This window comes from Carex rostrata, chromosome 5 (genome assembly GCF_964058835.1).
Source record: "Carex rostrata chromosome 5, lpCarRost1.2, whole genome shotgun sequence".
Classification (NCBI taxonomy): domain Eukaryota; kingdom Viridiplantae; phylum Streptophyta; class Magnoliopsida; order Poales; family Cyperaceae; genus Carex; species Carex rostrata.
In genome coordinates, this window is record NC_135922.1 from 2,107,735 (window position 1) to 2,130,562 (window position 22,828).

The 22,828-nt window shown below is 31.9% G+C and overlaps 1 protein-coding gene and 1 long non-coding RNA gene across 3 annotated transcripts; both read right to left on the minus strand.

Annotated features, from left to right (window-relative positions):
* Positions 1-14,526: 14,526 nt before the first annotated feature.
* Positions 14,527-18,453, minus strand: LOC144554734 (receptor kinase-like protein Xa21). The gene is made up of 2 exons (XM_078303055.1): positions 15,522-18,453; positions 14,527-15,223 (listed from the first exon to the last, which is right to left on the minus strand). Exons 1-2 carry the CDS (start codon positions 18,415-18,417, stop codon positions 14,868-14,870), a joined length of 3,252 nt encoding a protein of 1,083 aa, XP_078159181.1. The 5' UTR covers positions 18,418-18,453; the 3' UTR covers positions 14,527-14,867.
* Positions 18,454-19,316: 863 nt separating this feature from the next.
* LOC144554839 (uncharacterized) lies at positions 19,317-21,628 on the minus strand. 2 transcript variants are annotated; one of them, XR_013511777.1, is made up of 4 exons: positions 21,418-21,628; positions 20,419-20,838; positions 20,084-20,189; positions 19,317-19,899 (listed from the first exon to the last, which is right to left on the minus strand). It is a non-coding gene; the product is annotated as an uncharacterized LOC144554839 (long non-coding RNA). The 2 variants fall into 2 exon arrangements; XR_013511776.1 differs by having other exon boundaries at positions 19,339-19,899; positions 20,419-21,628.
* Positions 21,629-22,828: the final 1,200 nt, after the last annotated feature.

Here is a 22,828-nt window from a genome sequence, read left to right on the forward strand (position 1 = left end):
AGACAATAATTTATTGTTTTATTGCTGTTTTATTGCTGTTTTATTACTAAAAGCTTCCAAGGCTTTATATGTCTCACTACACTCATCTTAGACAATAATTATTTTCACATGAGATCAACAATAAGTAAAGAGGATTAACCAAGGGATCTAAACTATGCTAAGATAACATTTTTATATAGTTTTATTGCTGTTTAAAACTGAAAATACAAGAAAAATGTATTTTTGATCATCAAGCTTTCATGTTCTTTAATTTGTCATGAGACAAATCTAGAAATCATGCAAGCTCTCCCTTTTTTATTGTTTTAAAGGCATCAAGAACAAAAAAGAACATGAGACAGTCAAAGGAAAGAAGAAGAGGCTTAATCAAACCAAACAAATGCCAAAATAATAGAAATAAAAGAAGAAAAGACAATAGAAGAAGGATGAGACGATAAACAAAAGAAATTCACTCTCCAAGTAAGAACCTTTATTGATTTCATGATTTATTTACAAAACATAAGCCTCTTAAGGCATCTACATTGCAAAATTGCATAAAATTCTGCCTATTCTATTTGGATTTGAGACTTTGTGTCGAATTTGGGGATGTGATATGGTTTTCAGCAAAGCTTTGTGCTTTCTGATTTGAGGAATGCCATTAGGCAATTTCTATCTATGGGTGTATTTCGGCTATGGAGGCTATCTCTGATCCCTTCTTTCTTTCAGCTGTGGGCTTTATATAGCCACGGATTAGGGTTTCAATAGGCATGGTCCGGATTAAGGAGCTGGCATGATCTGAGGCACCCATTCTCCACTTGATTGGCGGCTTGATTTTGAGGCGCAGGAAGGAGCAAAGGGCATCTTTGGCAGGCCAGCTGTGTCCTTCATTTTGTTTCCATTCAGCTGATCCGTTGGAGAGGAAGATACCTCTTCTCTGCGTCAACATGGAGTGTCATAAACCATGGGACTACCTAAGGATGGTCCTTCATGAACCGAGTGTACAGCTTGGAGGCAGCGTGAGACGCGTGAGTGCATTATTCAATTTGCATTCAGCGAGCTTGGTTGATTGGTCGAATGGCATGGGACCTAGCTGTCGGCTTCAATGAGAAACAACATTATAATTGCTGCGGAGGCTGCACCATAGAAGAGAAGCAAAGTCCCAGTTGCATCGGCCCATGTAGCAAAGCAAATCAAAACACGTTTATTTAATCGGATCAGCGCCTATGTATCAAAGCAACAGATCCAAGTAATGATTTTGTTTCTTTGCTTTAAGCCGTGACTCAATTTGATGGCTCAAATAAATGTATCCATTTCCAATTATAATGGACACCTCCAATTCATTCTATTTAATTTTCAAAATTCCATAACTCTCCGACCATCTTGAGTTAGAGAGTGTATAATATATCAAAATTCATGTAGAATACTATCATGTATTCTAACATGCCATTATCCATTCATCTTGTGAGCCTTCATATATTTCGGCATTTTCCAAGTATTTACATATTGCCAATTTGGCAACAATTTAGGGTACAACAATTTCAAATGCAAGCCAAATAGAAGCAATGTAAAACTTTCTTCTGATCCTGCAACATAATTAAATTGATTGGATAAATTTGAAACAGTATCAGTAAATTGTAAATTGTGACCATTGATGCTAAAATCATGATATTGCTAATGTTTGATTCTAAAATCAAGATAATGCTAATGTTTTATTTTCTCAGGGCCTAAAGCATTAATAGATCATTGTAGGGACAAGATTAGTCTAGCAGTACAAGAAAAACAATAATTAAAGAAAAATAATCATGATAAAATAAGGTTTATTAAGAACAGTATAGATCTGGCAGTATCCCTTTCAAATAGATCTATTTTGACATCTACTTCAAATTTAAGTTGATGTCAAAACTGGCTAAGAATACTTTTCAGTTGATATCAAATAGATTGCTTTAAGATTAATGCTGAACGGTTTTGGTTTATGATGGATAAATTAAAAATTTACTATATGTAAAAGGATCTGAATTCTTTCAAATAATTGTACCATTTTAGAAGAGTAGTTCTAACAATGATGTTATCAAGATAAATTATCCTCCTCTTACAATATAAATCAAAACAAATTAAAAGGAAATAACATATTAAGAAAATCCACCATACATATGTTTTATAATAGTAGTAAAAAGAGAAGTTGAGTTCACTATGTTTTATTTTACATTACCGTAAAACTTCATCATACTATAAAATTAATTAAATAATCAAAAGATTCATAAATTCAGCCTTTATACTATGGTATATGCTAAATTATTTTCATAAATTTGTAGGAACTTGTTTATTTTATGTGTAAAACTTGGTTTTTTAATATGATATTATTTGAATTATTAAGTTATCTATTACTTTAGAAATTAGAAAAAATTACATAATTAAAATAAATAAAAACAACTTATCATGAGAGCATTATAATAATGAATTAAATATATGTATTTAGCATGTATTTAGCACTACAATAATCATGAGAGAATTATATTAATAAATCATAATAAATTGCAGCAAAAATGAAAATAAAGATAATAACATTTTAAAAATGAAATTACTTGATAATATTCTTTAATTAGTTTTCTCCAATATTTTACTTCAAAGTATCTATTTAGTATGTATTTTCTTATTTAAATAATTCAAGAAATGATTTTTATTCTACTATTGTTACATAGACGAAGCAATTGCTTAAATATAAATACTAAGCATATCACACATATATTATGAGTTGTGATTGTTTGTCACACAAATGTGACCTTCTAATTAATCAATTAAAGAAAATGTCTCGCTTGAATCATGCCACAATCCTAATTAAATCGTGCAAAAAACTATTGTCACGCAAATCTTGCTACAATACTATATTGGATGTGTTGCTCATGTCTCATGTGTAAAAATTTAGATAAATGTCCATCATAATTTTGGGATTGAGATATTGTCCCACGAATGAGTCTTTGGCACTAGTGGAGAACATACAATTAGTGTCGCCTTAAAAAACCGACACTAATACATTAGTATCGGCTATTTACAAAAAACCGACACTAATAATATTAGTGTCGGCTATTTAGATGTAGCCGACACTAATAACTGAGAATTAGTGTCGGCTGTTATAAACAGCTGACACTAATGTATTAGTGTCGGCTATTTATAAACAACCGACACTAATACTTAACAATTAGTGTCGGCTCTTTATAAACAGCCGACACTAATACATTAGTGTCGCCTTTTTACAAACAGCCGACACTAATTCTCAGTTATTAGTGTCGGCTATTTATAAACAGCCGACATTAAAGCTAAAAAAATTTCATTTTAAGTCCCGCGCACCTCTTTCAAACGCACGCCTAGGGTTTAAAACATCTCCTTCACTTCGCTTCACGCTTCTCTCCGATCTGTTCTTCTCAAACCGAGCCGCTTCTAGGCGAATACCAGAAGATCTTCTCAAACCGAGCATGCTTCAGTCCAAGGGGCGTAACTTTTGATCCGTCCGTCGGATCGGGCTGAAATTTTGACAGGAGCTCCGCAGCCCCAAATCCAAGCTAACTTACTTTCCAGCCCGATCCGACCGTCGGATATAGATTTTTCGAATTTTCTTTACAATTTCAGTCCGATCTAACTTATAGTCTTTATAATTTTAGAGTTTTTAGGGTCTTTTATGTATTTTTTATGTATTTTCTGTTTTAGGGTTTGTATTTAAACAGATTTTATGTATTTTCTATTTTAGGGTTTGCACAAACCATTTATAAGAATAACAATAAATGAGCAATTTGGATGATATTTTATTTAGTGAGTGTTATTTGTAAATTATGATGAATTATTTGATATCTTTGTTTTATATATAGTTCAGCAAAAATATATGAGCATTCCAGAACAAAAATTTTCATTTTTAGAATTTCCTATGATTTATAGTGAATTTTTGAAATTTTTTTTTTTTAAAAAAAAAAAACATTAGTGTCGGCTATTTATTAAAAAGCCGACACTAATAAGTATTAGTGTCGGCTATTTATTAAATGGCCGACACTAATAAGTATTAGTGTCGGCTTTTTAATAAATGGCCGACACTAATAAGTATTAGTGTCGGCTTTTTAATAAATGGCCGACACTAATAAGTATTAGTGTCGGCTTTTTAATAAATAGCCGACACTAAAAGTTAGTATTAGTGTCGGCCATTTAATAAACAGCTGACACTAATGCCTTACTTTTAGTGTCGGCTATTTACAAAGTATTAGTATCAGCCCGATTAGTGTCGCCTAATGTCCGACACTAATACCCATAAACAGCCGACACTAATTCCAAGTTCTCCACTAGTGTGGTACTATGCATAGTACAGATTGGTCGGTAATACTGATCAATATTTTCGTTTTTAAAATTATAAAAGTCAATCTGAACTGTTCAATGTGATTCCCATATGAATATGTACTTGTATACCAAATTTTTTTTTTAGAATTTGTTTTTACTATTTTTTTACAATAGATAAAAAAGTTACTTGATTTGAAAATTCGAGATCATTCAAAAATAATGATTTTCTCTCTATCATAAAAAATAATAAAAAAAAAAAAATCAGTCTGCAAGTACATATTCATTCGGGAACAATCAACTGCCCATTCACAGGAAACAACACTATAGATTTTACCATACTCCATTACAATCAAAGCAGAGAACTGTTTGGCATATTCTGTTTATTTTTTTCCAGTTATCTAAGGATTAAAAAGTAATGAGTTATAAACTATTATGTCAACGATTCTAATTTTTGAATTCGTACTTAATTGATAAATTTAAACTGTTAATGTGTTATACATCAACTTAATTATATGCATATAAAAAAATCATTGGATGTAGATTTTGTTTTGATGTTGTTACCAAGAACGGGGATTGTTATAAAGTCAAAATAATATAATATTTTGTGCGCGTATAGTAGAGCTACAAACCATTATTAATTAGCATTGGGCTTTTAGGCCACCAATTGGGCTTGAATTATTCAGCCCAATTAACCTGCCTATGAAAAAGCAATAGTTCGTGTACTAAGGTAACTTCGAGCTTAAAAGAAAGTTGAGTATGTCTTCCTTTTTACATTAATTATGTTTCCTGCAATTAATTGGGTGTATTAAAATCTTGTGCTTGAATAGATTATAACTGTTTTGGAAGGAGGAAAAGGGAAAATAAAAAACACCCACATGCATGCTCCAAGTGCTCTTTGATAAATATAGCCATAAAAATGCACATAACAAGGAAAGAGGAGAGCCCCATTTTGAGGAAAAATTTGAAGACATCATTATATCTCCGATATTGTAATAAACTAGTAGCTATATAGTAGATTAGCCGGGTAATTAATAAAAGACTAATTAACATAATATGCTCTACGGGTGGAATTGGTTGCTCCTCTCTTGAGGCTCGGTTTCTCTACGGGTTTGTTAATTTGGTTTCTGATTTTCTTTCTAAACAAAACCAGGTTATGGGATCCAATTCCACGTACGGCATTATACTTTGCTAAATAGAGCATGCTTCTTCAAGTGGCAACAATTTAGTAATACAATCAAAATTAATATTGGATCAAATTGTTGTCAGTTGTTGAAAACGGAATATGAGTTTCCACCAATACTGACACTTTCTCAACCTCCTTGGATATGTAAGGAGCTCATATATTGACATATAATAACACACTTTTATACATTGAAATTATTTTTACTTAATTTAATCTCTGGAACAAAATAAAATTCCTGTTAAAATCTAGCATTTTCTTTTCCCTTTTGCAAGCATGGGTTAGATGGAAAGATAGGAGTTTTTGTGAACTAATTTGTTCAACATTAACCCAAGTGTCCCAAAGACATAGAGATATGCATTCATGTGGCTTTATTGTGTATACAATAAAATTCTGTTGATCGACCCATCATGTCAGATGTGATCTTGTTTCTTATCTCAGAAACTATAATTTTACCAAAACCTAAGCAGCCAGCCTACTTCAATGGAAGAGTAAAAGAGGAAGCAGTGGGATCATGCTCTATAAATTGTGTCACCTTGACCAACCCACAAGTGAGATAATTTTACCATGGATTGTTATCATGCTCTATACATAGGTCACATGCATTCCTGACTTTATGTAATTCATAAATAGCACAGAGTTATTCAAGGGAGGGTTGATCAGTTTTTATTTCTTATCATGACTATTTTTAAATACCTAATAATAGAAGTTATTATTAATAAAAAAAAAACATGAAATGTGATTTATATAGAGTCCGGCTATGCTACTTACATCAGTATATTAAGGCATATGCTTACATACCAAATTTAAAACTTTTATATTTAAAACGTCAAGTAGCTCATTATTTTTGAAAGATAGCTGTTTTTGACATGCCAATAATGCGTTAATATGTGCACAAAATCTTCATTTTTTGACTGCTAGAATTAATACTAAATGAATTCAAAATTTTAAATTTGTTTATGTAAAAGAAGCTCTCAATAAGGAGATTAGTTTGAACTTTAAAAACAAATACATAACTTATAAACATATACATTGATATGTTTTTATAATTAGCGTAGCCAGATTCATATTTTTCTTCTAAAATAATTAAACTTTTGTAAAATATGTTAAAAATAGAGGGTCGATACAACAGTCTTTCTTTAGGTGGAGAGAAAAATAAAACAAACAAACTTTTTTATATTATCAGCTCCTAATCCTCTCTCTTACATATATTTTCCTACTATTCACTTATATAAAACATAATACCATTTTTATAACCTTAAAAATCAAGATAAAATTTTACAAATTCATAAAATATTAAAACAAAAAACATAATTGTATACAACATAGTAAATTCAAAAACTTTATAGAGTTTAAAATCAAAAAAAGTTGACCAAATGGTTTGAAACCTTCACCATTAAAAACTTGAAACCTTCACCATAACTCTATAGAAGGAACTCCAAATGGTTTGAAACCTTCACCATCAAAAACTTGACTTAATAAAACTTTATAGAGTTTAAAATCAAAAAACCCATAATTAGATTTGCAACAAAAGTTAACTAAAAAAATAATTTTAAAAGCTACAACTTTTATAATCCAAAATTTATTTAATTTTCTCTTATATCTGAGATGACATGAAATATATGATTAAATAAGGAAACATTTGAATCTCTAATAATAACATATAAGTTTAGCAAAGTTCTTAGTCCAATTTAGAATAACATAAAAATGGTATATAAAAGGAATGAATATATTTATTTATTTCAACAATAACAAAATACATGTGTCATGCACAATTCATTTTCTACTCACACGATTGTAGTATTAGAGTAGTCATTCGAAAGTAATGAAAAGCATCTAGAAAAATAATTAAATACAAATAAAAAGTACAGGGCCAATCCACGTGGACAGTCATATACAAATGGAAATATGTCTCTCTTATACTCTCTTCCGCTAATTATAATATTTTTTTCAAGTTACATGTTTAGGTTTGTATGTTTATGTAGTATTATTGTTGGATCCTAAAAATTGAAAAGAGATTTGGAATTTACTAAATCAATTTCTTGAAATTTGGTGAAGAAAACACCTAAGATAATTTATTTCTTGGAAACTAAAAAAAAGTTTAGTTTTCATTAAAAAATATTCACAATTAAGATAATATACATTTTAAATCGTGAATTTTGATTAAAAGAACAAGCAAAAATTCAGAAGGGAACCTCAATGAATAAGATTAAAAGAGGTTGGAGATATAATGGGTTTCACGAAATGGAAGGTGCGAGTCAGAGCTGGTCATGGGGCCCCAGTTTTCAGTGGGTGAAGGAGATGAAGATGAGGGATTTGCGCTGATACAAAAAGAAAAAAATGGTTTTGGTCTGATCTTCTAAGAACTGGAAAAGAAATAAGTCCCATTTAGACTAAGTTGCACAGTTCACATACTCCCCATCCATTTAGACTAAGACATTGTTATATTTCTCATTTAAACTGACTAATGGGACCCACCTCTCCGCATCTCTTTGCATGTTTTATTTAGGATTGGTCACATTTAATCCTTCCATCTACACATCAAGCTCCATTTCTTGCAAGAATATGAAAAGTATTTGAGTTGCTATAATTACATCAAAATGAGAATACAGATCGAAGCTCAAAAAATAAAAAAAATACAAAAATAAAAAAATAAAAAAATCTGTTATTAGCCATTATGGACAAAGAATATAACATATGAACTTAAATTAGGCCTTGGGCTCAATGGCTTTGTAATTTGTATTGTTTCCTACAACCTGCTTTCGGCTGTTAGGAACCCATCAAACTAAGCAGAGCTTTTTTATTTATGAAAATTATATAAAAATAATATAAGATATGAATTAAATGAATTGCATTTATTTTGAATTTCTTTTTGTAGTTTTAAGACATTGAAAAAGAAAATTTAAACAATCAGCTGCAGAAATGACAGAGATTAAATTTAACTGCACAAATGGGGACAGTCTGATGCGCATCGAACTGAAATTCGGCAACGTTCAGTCCACGTGAAGCTTCGTGGAAGCTTGATCAGTACAAATCTTAAAGTTAATTGCACAAATCTTAATACAAATTGGGCGGATCATATTTAGCATCAGACCGCCCCCAATTCCGTTCAATCAGTAAACAATTTTTTTAAGCTATCAATCAGAATTAAGATTTGAAACAAATAATTGAAATACTGTGCACTTGAGTTAGATAAGAAAGACCCTCAAAGATGAAAGATTGTTAAGCTAGAACTGGAATCTCAAAAAAACAGTTTGATGCTTAGCAATTTGAATTCTGTGATTCGCCAATTTATGTTAGTTATGTTTTCGAATTCTTTTTTAGACTATGTTTAGCTTTGTAGCTTCATTTGCAAACATGGTCTAAGACTATTATTGCTAATTGTTGTTAATGGTGCTTATTTAGGTCAAAGTCCAGAAAAAATGCATAAAATATTCAAGTCAAATATATATGGTGATGACATATCATTGTAGTTTACTTTTTTTATATTTACTTCTTTGATATTTCATGTTATTATTACACAAGAATTCAATATTTAAATAAATAAAAATCATAATTTGTTAAATAATTATATATATATTTTATCCTTTATCACATAATTCACAAGCTGCTTGCTTCAAATGTATTCATATGACAAGCAATTTTTTAGCTCTGTCACAAGGTAATTGCTTCTGATTTCTTCATTTGATGTGCAATTGTTTGGAGAGCTAGTAGTTTTCTTAAACCTATGTGGAACTTATGATTCTGCAACATATAGTTAGAATGAGTTGATAAATTTGAAACGATATGCTTAAATTGTGTACAGTGACCAAACCATGATAGTGTTAATGTTTTCTTTTCTCAGGGCCTAAAGCAATAATAGATGGACAAATAATTGCACAGTACAAGAAAGAACAAAGAAGATAAAAATAATTATGATAACATAAGGTTTATTAAGAACAGTGCAAATTTGGCGCCATCCCTTTCAAATTGGGTTAGTCCAATAAGTATTTTCGATGCATATTTAAATGCAAGGAATAGTATTAATATATAAAATTTTGGATTTGTTTTAAGATTTGTAACGAAGGGTTTAGATTTTGGTACGATCAACCAACAATTTCCAATATAGATGTGAATTAATCTTTCAAATAATGGTACCATTTTAGAAGAGCAGACCAAAAAATGTTCCGATTAAAAGAAATGATTCTTGTAAAGTAGTAAATCCACCACTCCTATGTTTTGTAATATGAGTAAAAAAAAAAGTTAGAGTTCACTATGTTTTATTGTATAAATAATTTTTAAAATACTATCATTCACTATGTTTTATTGTATATTATTATCAAACTTTTTCATATTATAAAAATTAAATAGTTAAATAATCAAACGATTCATGAATTCAGCCTTTATTTTAATTATCTAGGAACTTTTTTATTTTATGGGGTAAAATTTGTTATTTTTACATATGATATTATTTGAATTACTAAGTTATGTTATCAATTTATAAATTGGAGAAGAAATAAATAATTAAATATAGAAAAACATGTATTCATGAGAACATTATAATAATTAATGCTAAAATACATGATAAATCATAATAAACTTTAGTAAAAATAAAGATAATAGAATTAAAAAATGAAATTACTTCATAATATTCTCAAATTAGTTTTCTCCAAGATTTTACTTTAAAGTATGTATTTATTTGTTGAAATCATTCAACAATGTTTTTTATTCTACTTGTGTTAAATATACAAAACAATTGTTCAAATATAAATAATATATAAGCATATCACACATATATATTATGAGTTGTGGTTGTTTGTCACACTAATGTGTTCTTCAAATGAATTAAAGAGTCATGATAAATGTCCCACTTATATCATGCCACAACCCTACATCATGGAAAAAAAAAAAATTCACGCAAATCATGCTACAGTACTACTATATTGTGTACAAAAAGATCATGTCTCATGTAAATCAAGTAAAATTACCTAGTTTTTAATTTGAATCAGTATTAGTTGGGAGCAATAAAGACATACATTTCAAATCGTGAATTTTGATTAAAAGAACAAGCAAAAATTCGAAAGGAATATCAATTAACAAGATTATAAGAGGCTGGAGATATAATGGGATTCATGATGTGGAAGGTGCGAGTCAGAGCTGGTCATAGGGCCCAGTTTTCAGTGGGTGAGAGAGATGAAATAGAGGGTGGTCCCTAACAGCCCAACTTGACAAGGGACCCCATCAGTATATTGGTGAGTGGTGAGAGAAATAAAGAAGAGGAATTTGATTTAATACAAAAACATAAAAATGGCTTGGGCCTGGTCTTAAAGAACTGAGAAAAAAAGGCCCACCTCTAATTGTCACAGTTCACATAGTCCATGTCTTTTTAAACTAACCCTTTGTTAGATTTCCCATTTAAACTGACTAACGGGACCCCACCTCTCAGCCTCCCTTTTCATTTATTCTCTGAAAGGTAGGCCCCATTTCGTCAGCCTACCCATCTCCCTCATTTTCTTGTGATTTTACCTGTTCATTTTCTTGTGATTTTACTTGTGATTTTACCTGTTCATATGTTTGCTGCAATAAAATCGACTATATATAAATCATGGAATAGTTGACCCTTTTTTGTTATTAGTTGTTTGTTTGTAATATTAATTAATTAATTCTAATCTAGTTAAATGGAGAAAATATAATGATTTTACTAATCATTATTTCTTGTTTTTCCATTGGGGGGTGGGTTTGTGGCTCAAAGAAAAAGCCAAGAAGTGAATTAGGAAATAAAAGGCTACAATGCATAGAATGTGTTTGAGAAAATGAAAAAGGAAAAAACTACAAACTGGTAAATAGTAAGATTTTTTTTTGTGTTTTTTTTTTTGGTTTTTTTTGCTGTTGAAGTAGCACATCAGGTTTCGTACTACTATAGTAACATTTTGTCAGCTTAGGTTGATGGTTTAAGTTGGTTTTTTTTTTTAAGGTAGTGGTTTCAGAATTTTAAATTAGTTCGTTTTATGCTTTTCCGCTTTCATACATTTTTCTTACATGTTAGTTTTATGTTTCATTTCTTTATATTTTACTTTTACCTCAAATGTTTTGAGCACATTAATTTTCTCCTTTTGTGTTCAGAACCTTATTTTTTTATTTTACTAGACTTAAACAGTTGGCTTGTTGGATGATGTTAACCACCTTGTGCCACTGGTATACACATCCTTTTATTGATACTGGTAGGGAATATAAATCTTGAGAGTCGGTTTGGTTGTCACGAGATTGTGTGGGATGCATTTTTTTGGGTACGGGAACCCATGCTCATGGTTATGCACAAGAATGGTTACAAAATTGTGCCGCAATAAATGTTCAGATGTACCGTGTGAATAATTGTGAAAAATCCTAATTTAAGAAATATATTCATGAACACTCTTTTTTCTTTTTGAAAGATTGTTATCAGTACTGATAAATAGTTTCTAATAGTTTTGTGATCAATTCTATAATATGATAATTAACATATAATAAAATTTTAAAAAATATAAAATAAAAAAATTAAGTAGAAAAACCATTACTATTTTTTATTACTGAAAGTGTCTTTATAATTAGAAAAATAAATTTTGCAACGGAGGATTCACAATCATATATAGGCTGAGGTTCATGGATACAGTCGCACAAGGTCGACTAAAAATAGTTTATGATTGTATTGAAAATTTATTCCAAAAATTTTCATGCAACTTAACTACATGAAAGTATTAATCTCAAATCGTGAAATTAATCCAAGAAGAGAAGAACATAAATAATCTTATGGGCAGCCAAATCTCCACACCAATTATTGTCTTTGGAATTAAGCCTGTAGGGAGGCAGTGCAGAGGCTTACAAATGGTGGTACATGCTCATGCTCAACGAAGGAAGAAAGTACGATAATAAGTTTTACTGGTACGCGCTCATGCTCTACGGGTGGTTGCTTTTCTTGAGCCTCGGTATGTCGAGGCTGTTAATTCGGTTTCTGATTTTCTTTCTAAGTAAAACTGGGTTATGGAAGCCAATTCCAAGGCATTATGTTTTGCTAAAGAGAGCATGCTTCTTCAGGTGGCAACAATTTAGTAATACAATCAAAATTAATATTGGATCAAATTGTTGTCAGTTGTTCAAATTCTTTAAATTTTCATTATGTTGATTCTTAGTTGTTCAAAATTAATATTGCGTCAAATTGTTGTCACTTGTTCATCACAGACCGCTGTAAATTGTCAATGATTGTGAATTTTACTGATAGTTTTTACTACATAACTGTTGTTAATTGTCACTTTTACTGGCAGTTTTACTACAAAATCGTCTGTGATTATATTATTTTCTTTTAAAAAATATTTTTTATAATCAATTTGAAAATGTGGCTAACCATAAATATTAACTCAACAGTATGAAATATCACATATACAGTATGAAAAATTCACATTATCACAAATAAAGTATAAATTCTACATATACATCTAGACTGATTACAACTATTTTGCTAACTACAAAAATAAAAATAGTACAAAAAATGCTAAAAACAAGTACATAGTTATATTACTAATTCAGAAGAATCAAATACGGTAAAGAGGAAAGAAACCGAAAATAAAATAAGTATAAGAAATCTCAATTCAAATTTTGAGACATTATATATACTAATGACAAAAAAAATTTTAACTCTGAAAATGGTGGATTTCAGGAATAAACCTGAAATCTTTGTAGATCTAATTTCACGTATGTTGCCCCGAAAGAAAAATAATTTGCATATAATATTTCAAAATAATGCATTTTATATGTGGGATAAAAAAAAAGAACAAATTATAACATTAGAAAGACGGTGCATTATTTTATTTACAAAATAATAACATTTTTTACACGTTAGGAAGTACTGTAACATCATGAATATTGCATTACAAAAAAAAAATAATAAAAATACTCATGTTATATATTTTTTTTAGGAAATTCTTAGACATGGTCTCTTCTCTCATGTCAATCCAATAATTACTTAATAATCTCTTTTACCGGAACAAGTCACAGAAAAATAAAAATAATTATATTTTGTTCCTTTGTTTTTATATATACTAACAAACAGAAAGGCACTGAATTGAAGTGAAAAATACCAGCTGCATCTGGTCCATTTCAGACAACAAAGACTGCAAGACTAAATATATATATATATATGTAAAGAGTTTCTCTCTTATGATCTACCGGACTAGCTCACATGCACGGTCTGCACCAAGTCCATGCATATATTAACCAAGTCAAAGAACCGAATATACCAGGGGAAATACAATTGAAATTTTACAATCAGAAACAAAAATATAATAATATTCAATTTTAGAGAAGACTTTAGAAATTATGTGCCTATAAACTTTATGCATGCTTTTCTCAAAATTAAAATTTTTATATGAATAATCTGCCACAAAATGGAGATGATAAATCATATACCAATTCAAATTACGCAGCAGTCGCCCATTTAATAGAAAATAAAAAGAATAAAAGATAAAATCAGGAAACAGAGTTTCTTCTCACCTTCCTTCTCTACCTCCGAAAATAAATATAAATATAAATTGTTATATTGTATAACAAGAACAAAAGGTAGAGAGATACATATATATACACAGATACATCATATATACATAAATAGAAGAGAAGAGAAGAGAGGCATTACTAACGTGTGTATTTTCTTTTCAGGAGTATAATTCTCAGAGCTACCAAAACTATGGCAGGGAGGGATTGTAGAAAGGAAATAAAAGATTTGGCTAATTAGCTGTAACTAGTATGTGGTGTTCTAATAATATTACTGTTTTAATTTTATAAACTCGTTCTTAGTTTGTTTACTCAAGGATCTCTTGGATGCCGAATGTGTATATATAGTGTCATATTATATACCAGAATTGGTGATCCTGGACTCAACAGTAAAACCAGTGTGATTCGAAAAGTGATAGTTTTTAAAATTCTAGTATGCATGTAATTAAATTCCTTTTTTAATTCTTTAATTTGTTAAGTTGTTGGCTAGTATTCTGATTAAGGGTTCAATTTTAGAAACATGGAATTTTATTGATTGCGAAGGCAACTAGTAAGGAGATGTACAAAAACTCCGATGAGATCATTAACATTAATTAGTTGTTTACTATATGTTCCTTCAGAAGAACAAGACAATACTCCAATATAAAAATATGCAGCATTAATCCAATTAACTCATTAATATATTCTTATTTAATTGAGTGCATATCCAAGGTCTTTCAATTCAAATATTTACACCCCCCCACCCACACCCTAATTTGTTAATAGAAAGAAATAATATTCGTCATTACAACATATATATATACTATAACACCGTAAATTACCACAATCCAAATTTTACAGATAATACATATTTAGTGGAGGCCTTCTTCTTCTCCTTTGATCCTTTTCTCTGTCTCTATGGTCTAAGCATCTTTGTTCGTGCTGAGTTCAACTCCTTGGTAACATCTTGCATAGAAATGCGCTCGTTTGGTGACTCCTTGGAGCATAAAAGCCCGCATTGAATCACCGAAACCAAACAACTATAAACATTTCTAGGTACATAAAGATTTTCTCCATCAGTTTCAGAGAATAAATTGGGGTCAACTATGTCCATGACTTGGACGGGGAAAGCCATCTCAACATGCTTCAAAAGGCTCAAACCATCTCTGATTCTCTCGTCGGTGGGACTTACTCCAGTGAACATCTCAAGCAAAAGAATGCCGTAGCTATAAACATCTCCTTCTACCGATGGCCGACCACCCATCCCATACTCTTAGACAATGAAAAGTTATTAGTTACAGTCCCAATTTTAATACTAAAACATATTCACCTAGTTTTTCAAATTTGGACTCACATGGTCGTGCTTATATTTGTGTATAAGTTTTTAAATTATAAGTTTTCAAAGTATACATAGTAAGTATAAATGAGACAATAGATATTTTCTCTTGAGCCTCACTAGTGGAACAAACTTGGACAGTTGTTTCTTTAAACCTTAACAAAGTCAGATGAATAATTTTATTGTAGGGACATACTTAAAAAAGTACATCTCAAATAATAAGCTCTGTAATACCTGGAGGAATATAACCAATAGAACCTTTGATCCCACCGGTGCTCGACATTGATTGAGAAGGCATGGTATCAGCTGGAACCAAAAACCTTGCTAATCCAAAATCACTCACATGTGCATTCATGTCATCATCCAAAAGTACATTGCTAGGTTTGAGATCACAATGCACGATTGGTGCAGGTACATGGTAATGGAGATAATCTAGGGCTACCGCCACATCACATGCGATGTTCAACCTCTGGAGGAAGCTGAGGCTTTTGAGTGGCTGATCCGTAGATGCATTTGGATGCAACCATGTTTCCAAGCTACCATTTGGCATGAACTCAAAAATCAAAGCCTTGAAATCATTACCTTGGTGGTCTATGCTAGAGCACAAACTCAGCACTTTTATAAGGTTCCGGTGTCTCACATTTTTTAAAGCCTCACATTCAGAGAAGAAACTTCTAGAAGCACTGTGTTTCTCAAGGTTTAACACCTTCACCGCAACGGTTGTCACATTCTCGAAGCTCATAATGGCTTTGTAGACTTCTCCAAATGTACCTCTTCCAATTTGATTTTTCGAAGAGAAATTTTCAGTAGCTCTAAGAAGGTCGTTGTATGAAATAGGCTTTAACCCATATTTCAAAGCTATATCAGATTGTGGATTATTTCGAGGGTTGTTTCTAGTATAATAAGTTACTAACAAGCAAATTACTATGGTTATGCAAATAAAAGAACCAACAATAGAACTTATGAGCACAATGTTTTGTCGAGAGTGATGTCTCTGTGTGGAAGGTTGTAAGATGCATGGTAACAAATGCATTTCAGGTACTCCACCACAAAGCTTGGGATTTCCTCTTACATCTAGACCACTGGCATTCTTGAAAATGCCTTTTGTTGGTAACGCCCCTTCAAAATTATTGAAAGAAATATTCAAATATTGCAAGTTCATTGCACCCAGGAATTCAAGGACTTGACCAGAGAGTGAGTTGTTGGAGACATCAAGGTTTTGCAACCCTTTTAGTTTGCTCAAGCTGGTTGGAATTGTTCCTTGGAACAAATTGCTATCAAGATAAAGGGATTCAAGTTCCTGGCATCCATCAATTGTGCTAGGAATCTCTCCAAGTAACTTGTTATTTGAGAGATGAATTGATTGTAGATTTTTCAAGTTACCAATTTCTGGTGGCAAGATGCCAGTTAGATAATTGTGTGACAAGTCCAAACTGATAGAAAGAGAAGAAAGACCCATGATTTCTTTGGGAATTTCACCGACCAATTTATTATTTGAAAACTTCAGGATTTCTAAGAATTTCATGCTACTTAATTCTGGTGGTATACTCCCTTCTAGTACATTACTATCCAGACCTAGCTTGGTCATTTGGGTGAGGTTGGCCAAAGTTGATGGGATTTGACCTGAAATCATGTTATTACCCAGATCTAATAATTCCAATTTGAAAAGATCACCGATTTCTAATGGAATTGTGCCATTGAGCTCCATTTCGTCTAGATTAAGTCTGATTAAGTTATTGAGTTTACCGAGCTCTGCTGGTATGCTCCCTGAAATTGGGTTAAAACTCAGTGAGAGCTCACGAAGGCTAGTAGAAAGGTTTGCTATAGAACTAGGTAATGCTCCTTGTAGTTGGTTGTTTCCAAGATATAACTTTTCTAACAAAGTACAATTGGTCATAGCATCAATGAAACTCCAGTCATGTGGTGTCTTGGCTTCTAATTGATTAGAATAAAAGAAAAAAACCTGAAGATTTTGTAAGGCTCCAAACCCAGGTGGTATCACGCCATTGAAGTAATTAACGCCTAATTCAACATCAATAAGGGCAGAACAATTGGATATTGATGGTGGGATTTGTCCTTTGAGTTGATTGTAATACAGGTGTAGATTTATCAAGTTTGGTAAAGAATTGCACATATCGGAAGGTAGAGTTCCATCAAGCTGGTTATTACCAAGTTGCAAAGCAATCAATGCGGAGAGGTTGTAAAGGGAGTGTGGTATGTTGCCCGAAATGTTGTTATCAAGAATGGTTAAAATTTGAAGGTTTTGAAGCTTCCCTAGTTCATTAGGGATGAATCCACTTAACATATTTTCAGAAAGATCAACCTCTATTAAACTTTGAAGGTTACCCAAGTTATGTGGGATGGAACCATGAAATTTATTTTCATAAAGAAGAAGTTGTTGTAAGTTAGTAAGGTTTCCCAAGGTAGACGGGATGTAACCACTAATGCTATTTTCGTGAAGATAAAGATATATTAGGCTACTAAGGTTGCCCAAGGCAGAAGGAATTGATCCTGTGAGATTATTGGCATATAGGCCTAATATTTGGAGAAGTGGCAAGAGGCCTAATTCCAATGGTATACCTCCTGTGAGGAAGTTATTCCCCATATTGATATTTTTAAGTTCTTTGCATCGCGCTAAGTTAGATGGGATGGTTCCATTGAGATTATTATTTCTCAAAGAAATAACTTTTAGATTTGAACAATTACTTAGAGTAAATGGAATGGTACCATCGAGAAAATTCACACTCAAATTGACAAATCGTAGCCTACGCAAGTATCCAATCTCTACTGGTATGCTTCCTCTTAGCTGGTTATCAGAGAGACTCAACTTTTGGAGGAACGTGAGGTTTGCCAGGGATGGAGATATATAACCTGACAATTGTTTGGAATCGAGAAAGAGAGCAGTCACTCTATCAGGATGGTGCCGGCCACACAAGATTCCTTGCCATTGGCAGTGGTGCAGTGTCTCGTTCCATGAGGAGAAGACACCAAATGGGTCATCATGTATTTGAGACTTGAAGGAGAGAAGTGCTGATAGATCAGTTTTACTAGTGCTTACTATAGCAGCGAGAGAAATGGAGGATAAGGTTAAGAGAAGGTGAATAGTGAGCAAGATATAACAACGTTCCATGATTTGTGTATTGAGAGCAATGTATTTCTCGGACAGAGTGCTTCTCTTCTTATAGTTAAAGGTAGATTTGTATGGTTAGAAAAGTTGATCACAAGATATTCTCTCATGAGTCGTTCTAGTGCTGACTGTCATTATGTGATTATTGGAATTTTGAAGGACTTTATTTTCTAACCGTGAAGATTGGGTTGGAAATGACTGGCTATGAAAGATGGGACATGGAAATGGAATTGTGACTCATTTTACACTAAGAATATACTGATGAAGTCTTTTGAATATGACTCATAAAAGGACAAAATTCAGAATATGAATTTAAGCTGGAGATGACTTGCTATGAAAGTATGAGAATGAGACAACTCAGAATATCTAGAGTCAACAAGCAAAACAATATCAGTACGACACAATAATTAAAATTATCTTAATTACTTGAAGTAAGATTTAATTAACTTCTGATCGAAGTTTGATAAAGAACAACAAATCTCAGAGTTTACCTCTGTTTTTTCATTGCGTTAATTACATACATTTTAGTGCCACTAGTACAGAATAACAAATTAGCCACGGTCAAAAATTGAATTTACTCACGGATTCGCTACCGTGAGTAATGCTGGCGTTTGTAAAAGTGGAAGAGTACACCCACGGTTCCTTAACCGTGACTAGATTTTCATTTACCCACGGTTGATTCCAGAGTACACCCACGGTCCCTTAACCGTGACTAAATTTTTATTTACACACGGCTGACTCCAGAGCAAACGTGGATAATGGTGATTCATTTTTTTTTATTATTTTTTTTTTAAATTCATCACAGGTTAAGCCGTGGGTAAAGATGATCTAGCTATATTAGTTAAATAGCAGATACATACATAATGTGAATTAGAAATATTGAAATAACTTAGGTTTTTCATTAATTGAATTAAATTAATTTACAGAGAACATTAAATAATAAACACAAACCACATATCAAACAAGGGTTTGCTTGTATCAAGTAAATAATAATCTGTAAAAATGAATTATAAATTAGGTGTGTACAAACCACCATCAAATTTGAATCTGTCATAAAGAAAAGAAAATTGAATACGGGTCAAGTTAGAGCAACTTTCTCCTAGACTAGTACTTCAATTATTTCTTCCTCCTATTGTTCCTCACATCCATCTTTGCAACTTTGTCTCAACAGAGTATGCCTTAGAAGAGTGTTAAGGGACCCTGACCCTTGTTCACCACACAATATATCCTTTGCTTTCTCTACAACCTAATGACCATAGAAGGTAGTGCAGTTTTAGTTGTGTCACCTTCCTTAGAAGGGTGTGTAGCCTCCAGTCTTACTCACGATGCAAATACACCTCCATTACATCCCACAGGCCTTCAAATCTCAACAAACTCAATATCTAATTTTTTATCAGTCAAGTTTTTGCAATAGAAGAGAACACTTATTTATGGTACATCACTCTGAAGCTCAAGATTGTTTATGAAATACTGATCATCCTCACCCTGGAAACATACAAGAAACGTACTTATAAATCTCAGACATTAGTACTGCCGAAGTACTTTAGACAAGTTCATACTTTTGAGGGCACAGAAGATGTTTCTTAATTTGCAGGTTATACTTATACCCAAATTTTTAAAAGAATTCTGAAGGGCCCAAACAAGAAATAAATCATAACATGCAAGTTACCTTGTAACTGACTCTGTAGCGTGTTCATAGCTGGGAGTTTGGCTCCCATCCCTTCTTTGTTGAGGAACAGAAACTGGCAAATGTTCTATTTCACCGTGACTATTGACTAGTGCAAAAAAAGATTCAGTAAAAATAAATTTAACTCAAATCTCAAGTAACCCTAATTGACAAACACCAAAATAATGGCCACTGATGTAACCAAAAAGAGGTTGTTGAGCACAACATTGCTTGATACTGGTAATAATATGGTTAAGCCACACTCTCTAAAATTAATGCAAAAATAGATCATAGCAATAAAATTGACAATAAAAAATTAAAATAATATTTAAACTTACATATTGATCCAGTACTCATCATCAATTCTCTCTTAAATTCTTAGCAGACTCTTGCCCGAGCTTTCTCTTTGCATGCTACTTTACAACTCTCATCCCCTCATCATAAACTGTTTTTTGTATTCATAACTAACTTAATTTTAAGTTAGTGTGTTTACCATGATCCAGGACCAAATCATTTTCAATTTGTGCTCTCTAGCTAGTATGTGACCCTCCTTTACTAATGTATTTCAGAAAAGCCCTTAAGAAAAATAAAGGATAGTAATTAGTATTAATTATAGATTAGAAGAATAACTATTTACAAGAATGGAAATAAAAGATACTTTAATTGATTGCTTACTAATTGTACTACTTCATGATTTTTGCACAGGGAAGGGCCTTTCTTTTTCCAATTTGTTGGTTGTACACTATGAACTTCAACACCTGAAAACCCATTTGACATTAATTCATCTGATTGATTTGATATGGGGTTTAACAAATCTGAAATTTAACAAGACAAATTTAATAGCTTAAAACAAGATTAATTAACACATGATAAACAATATTATATGTCAGCAAGATATGTCAGCAAGCATAGTAAAAAAAATGCATATAAACTCTAGTCAAGTTTCATACATGATACTAGTTGTTCATAGTAGCAAGCACACATAATTGTTCATACCCCAACGATACTAATGTTCATGCATTAAAAAATGTGTAGATCTGACTGGTACCAAAGTACTGATCTAGACTAATATAAATTTTATCTAGAATGTTAAGTACTGATCTTGTTCAGGTATGAAATTAAAAAGCCAAGTAATGATTGCAATACACAAAATTTGCTACTTCATATGCATATGCTTACAAAAGGCACTGATAAGTAGTTGGATTCAAGACTATTACCTGTCCTGATAACAAGAAATCAAGAATAAGCTACAATGGGAAAAACAATCGTGGTGATTGAAACTGTTTTAAAGATGAAGATGAACTAAAAGAAACCCAACGAAGAGAAACGGTACTGACCTAGAGAGAGGGGGGGCGACATTGTGCTGAGCGACGGAGGGAGCGGAGGAGGGAGTAGAGGGGAGGGGGGGCGAAGTTGCTGAGCGGCAGGCAGAGGGAAGCCGGATTTGGGCTGAGCGGCGGATAGAGAGGGGTAGATTTGGGTTGAGTGACGGAGAGATCGATATTGGAAACCCTCGGAGAGAGAGAGCAGGAGGAAAATGAAACTATCGCCCAAGTGAGAGAGGAGGGAGCGAAAATAAAACAGTAACTGAGGAGATTTACGATTCTTTACACCCTTTAGTCTTTTTACCCACACCTCTTTAGGCACGGCTCCTCCAATCCCAGCCGTGGGTAAATAGCACCCTAACCCAGCCGTTGATAATATCAATCCTTTACCCACGGTCAAATTGTTTGAACCATAACAACCACGGTTCAACCGTGTATACATGTCATCTGACCATCTCACTTTCTTATTTACCCACAGCTCATTAAAAAAATATCGGAACCGTGGCTAATAACCTGTTAGTAATTAAACTTTTTGTAGTAGTGCTCTGGAAATACTTTTATTAATAAAATTATTTAGTGGCACCTTGCCAATGAACTTTAAAAATGAAATAAAGAATTATTACAGAACTGTATTTGGTGTTGACCTGCAAATGACTTGCAAATTTTCAGAATAGCATGGTCCACAATAATAATTCCAGAATAGCATGGTCCACAATGACGAAGACTTAAAAATGAGTATTCTCTAGTAATTAAACATTCATGACTATTCTTTAAAAATCAGTGTTTTTCTAAATTTTTTATTATTTTTTTTATATAATGAAAAACACTGATTTTGAAAAATTCTAAAAAAAATAGTAAAAAATTTCAAAAAAATGCCAAATTTGGTCTTCAAACACATTTCAATATGAAAAACATGTTGAGAAGTTTTGATTAGCTATTTGAACTTAAAAACTAGAGATATGAGCGCAAATTAAAACACCCACATTAATTTACAAAGCATGGTAGCCTATCTCATATATATATATATATATGTATGTATGTATGTATATATGTATATGTTTATATATGTATTTATTTAAAAATTTATTTAAATATGTTTAGTGGCACCTTGCTAAATAAAGATTTAATTAACTTGTGATCGAAATTTATTTTTTTAAGTACATACATTTAGTGCTCTAGAAATAAAGAAAATAAAGAACTATTACATAACTGTATTTGGTGTTGACCTACTGCAAATGACTTGCAAAATTCCAAGATAACATGGTCCACAATAATAATTCCAGTATAGAAGGACAAGATCGCAATCACAAAGACTTAAAAATGAGAGTGACCGTGTCTCTTGTGTCTTTATAGAAATAGTTTTTTTGTAATTGCTACGAAATGGAGATGCAATTTTAAGGAAATAGTTTCATCTAATTATCGT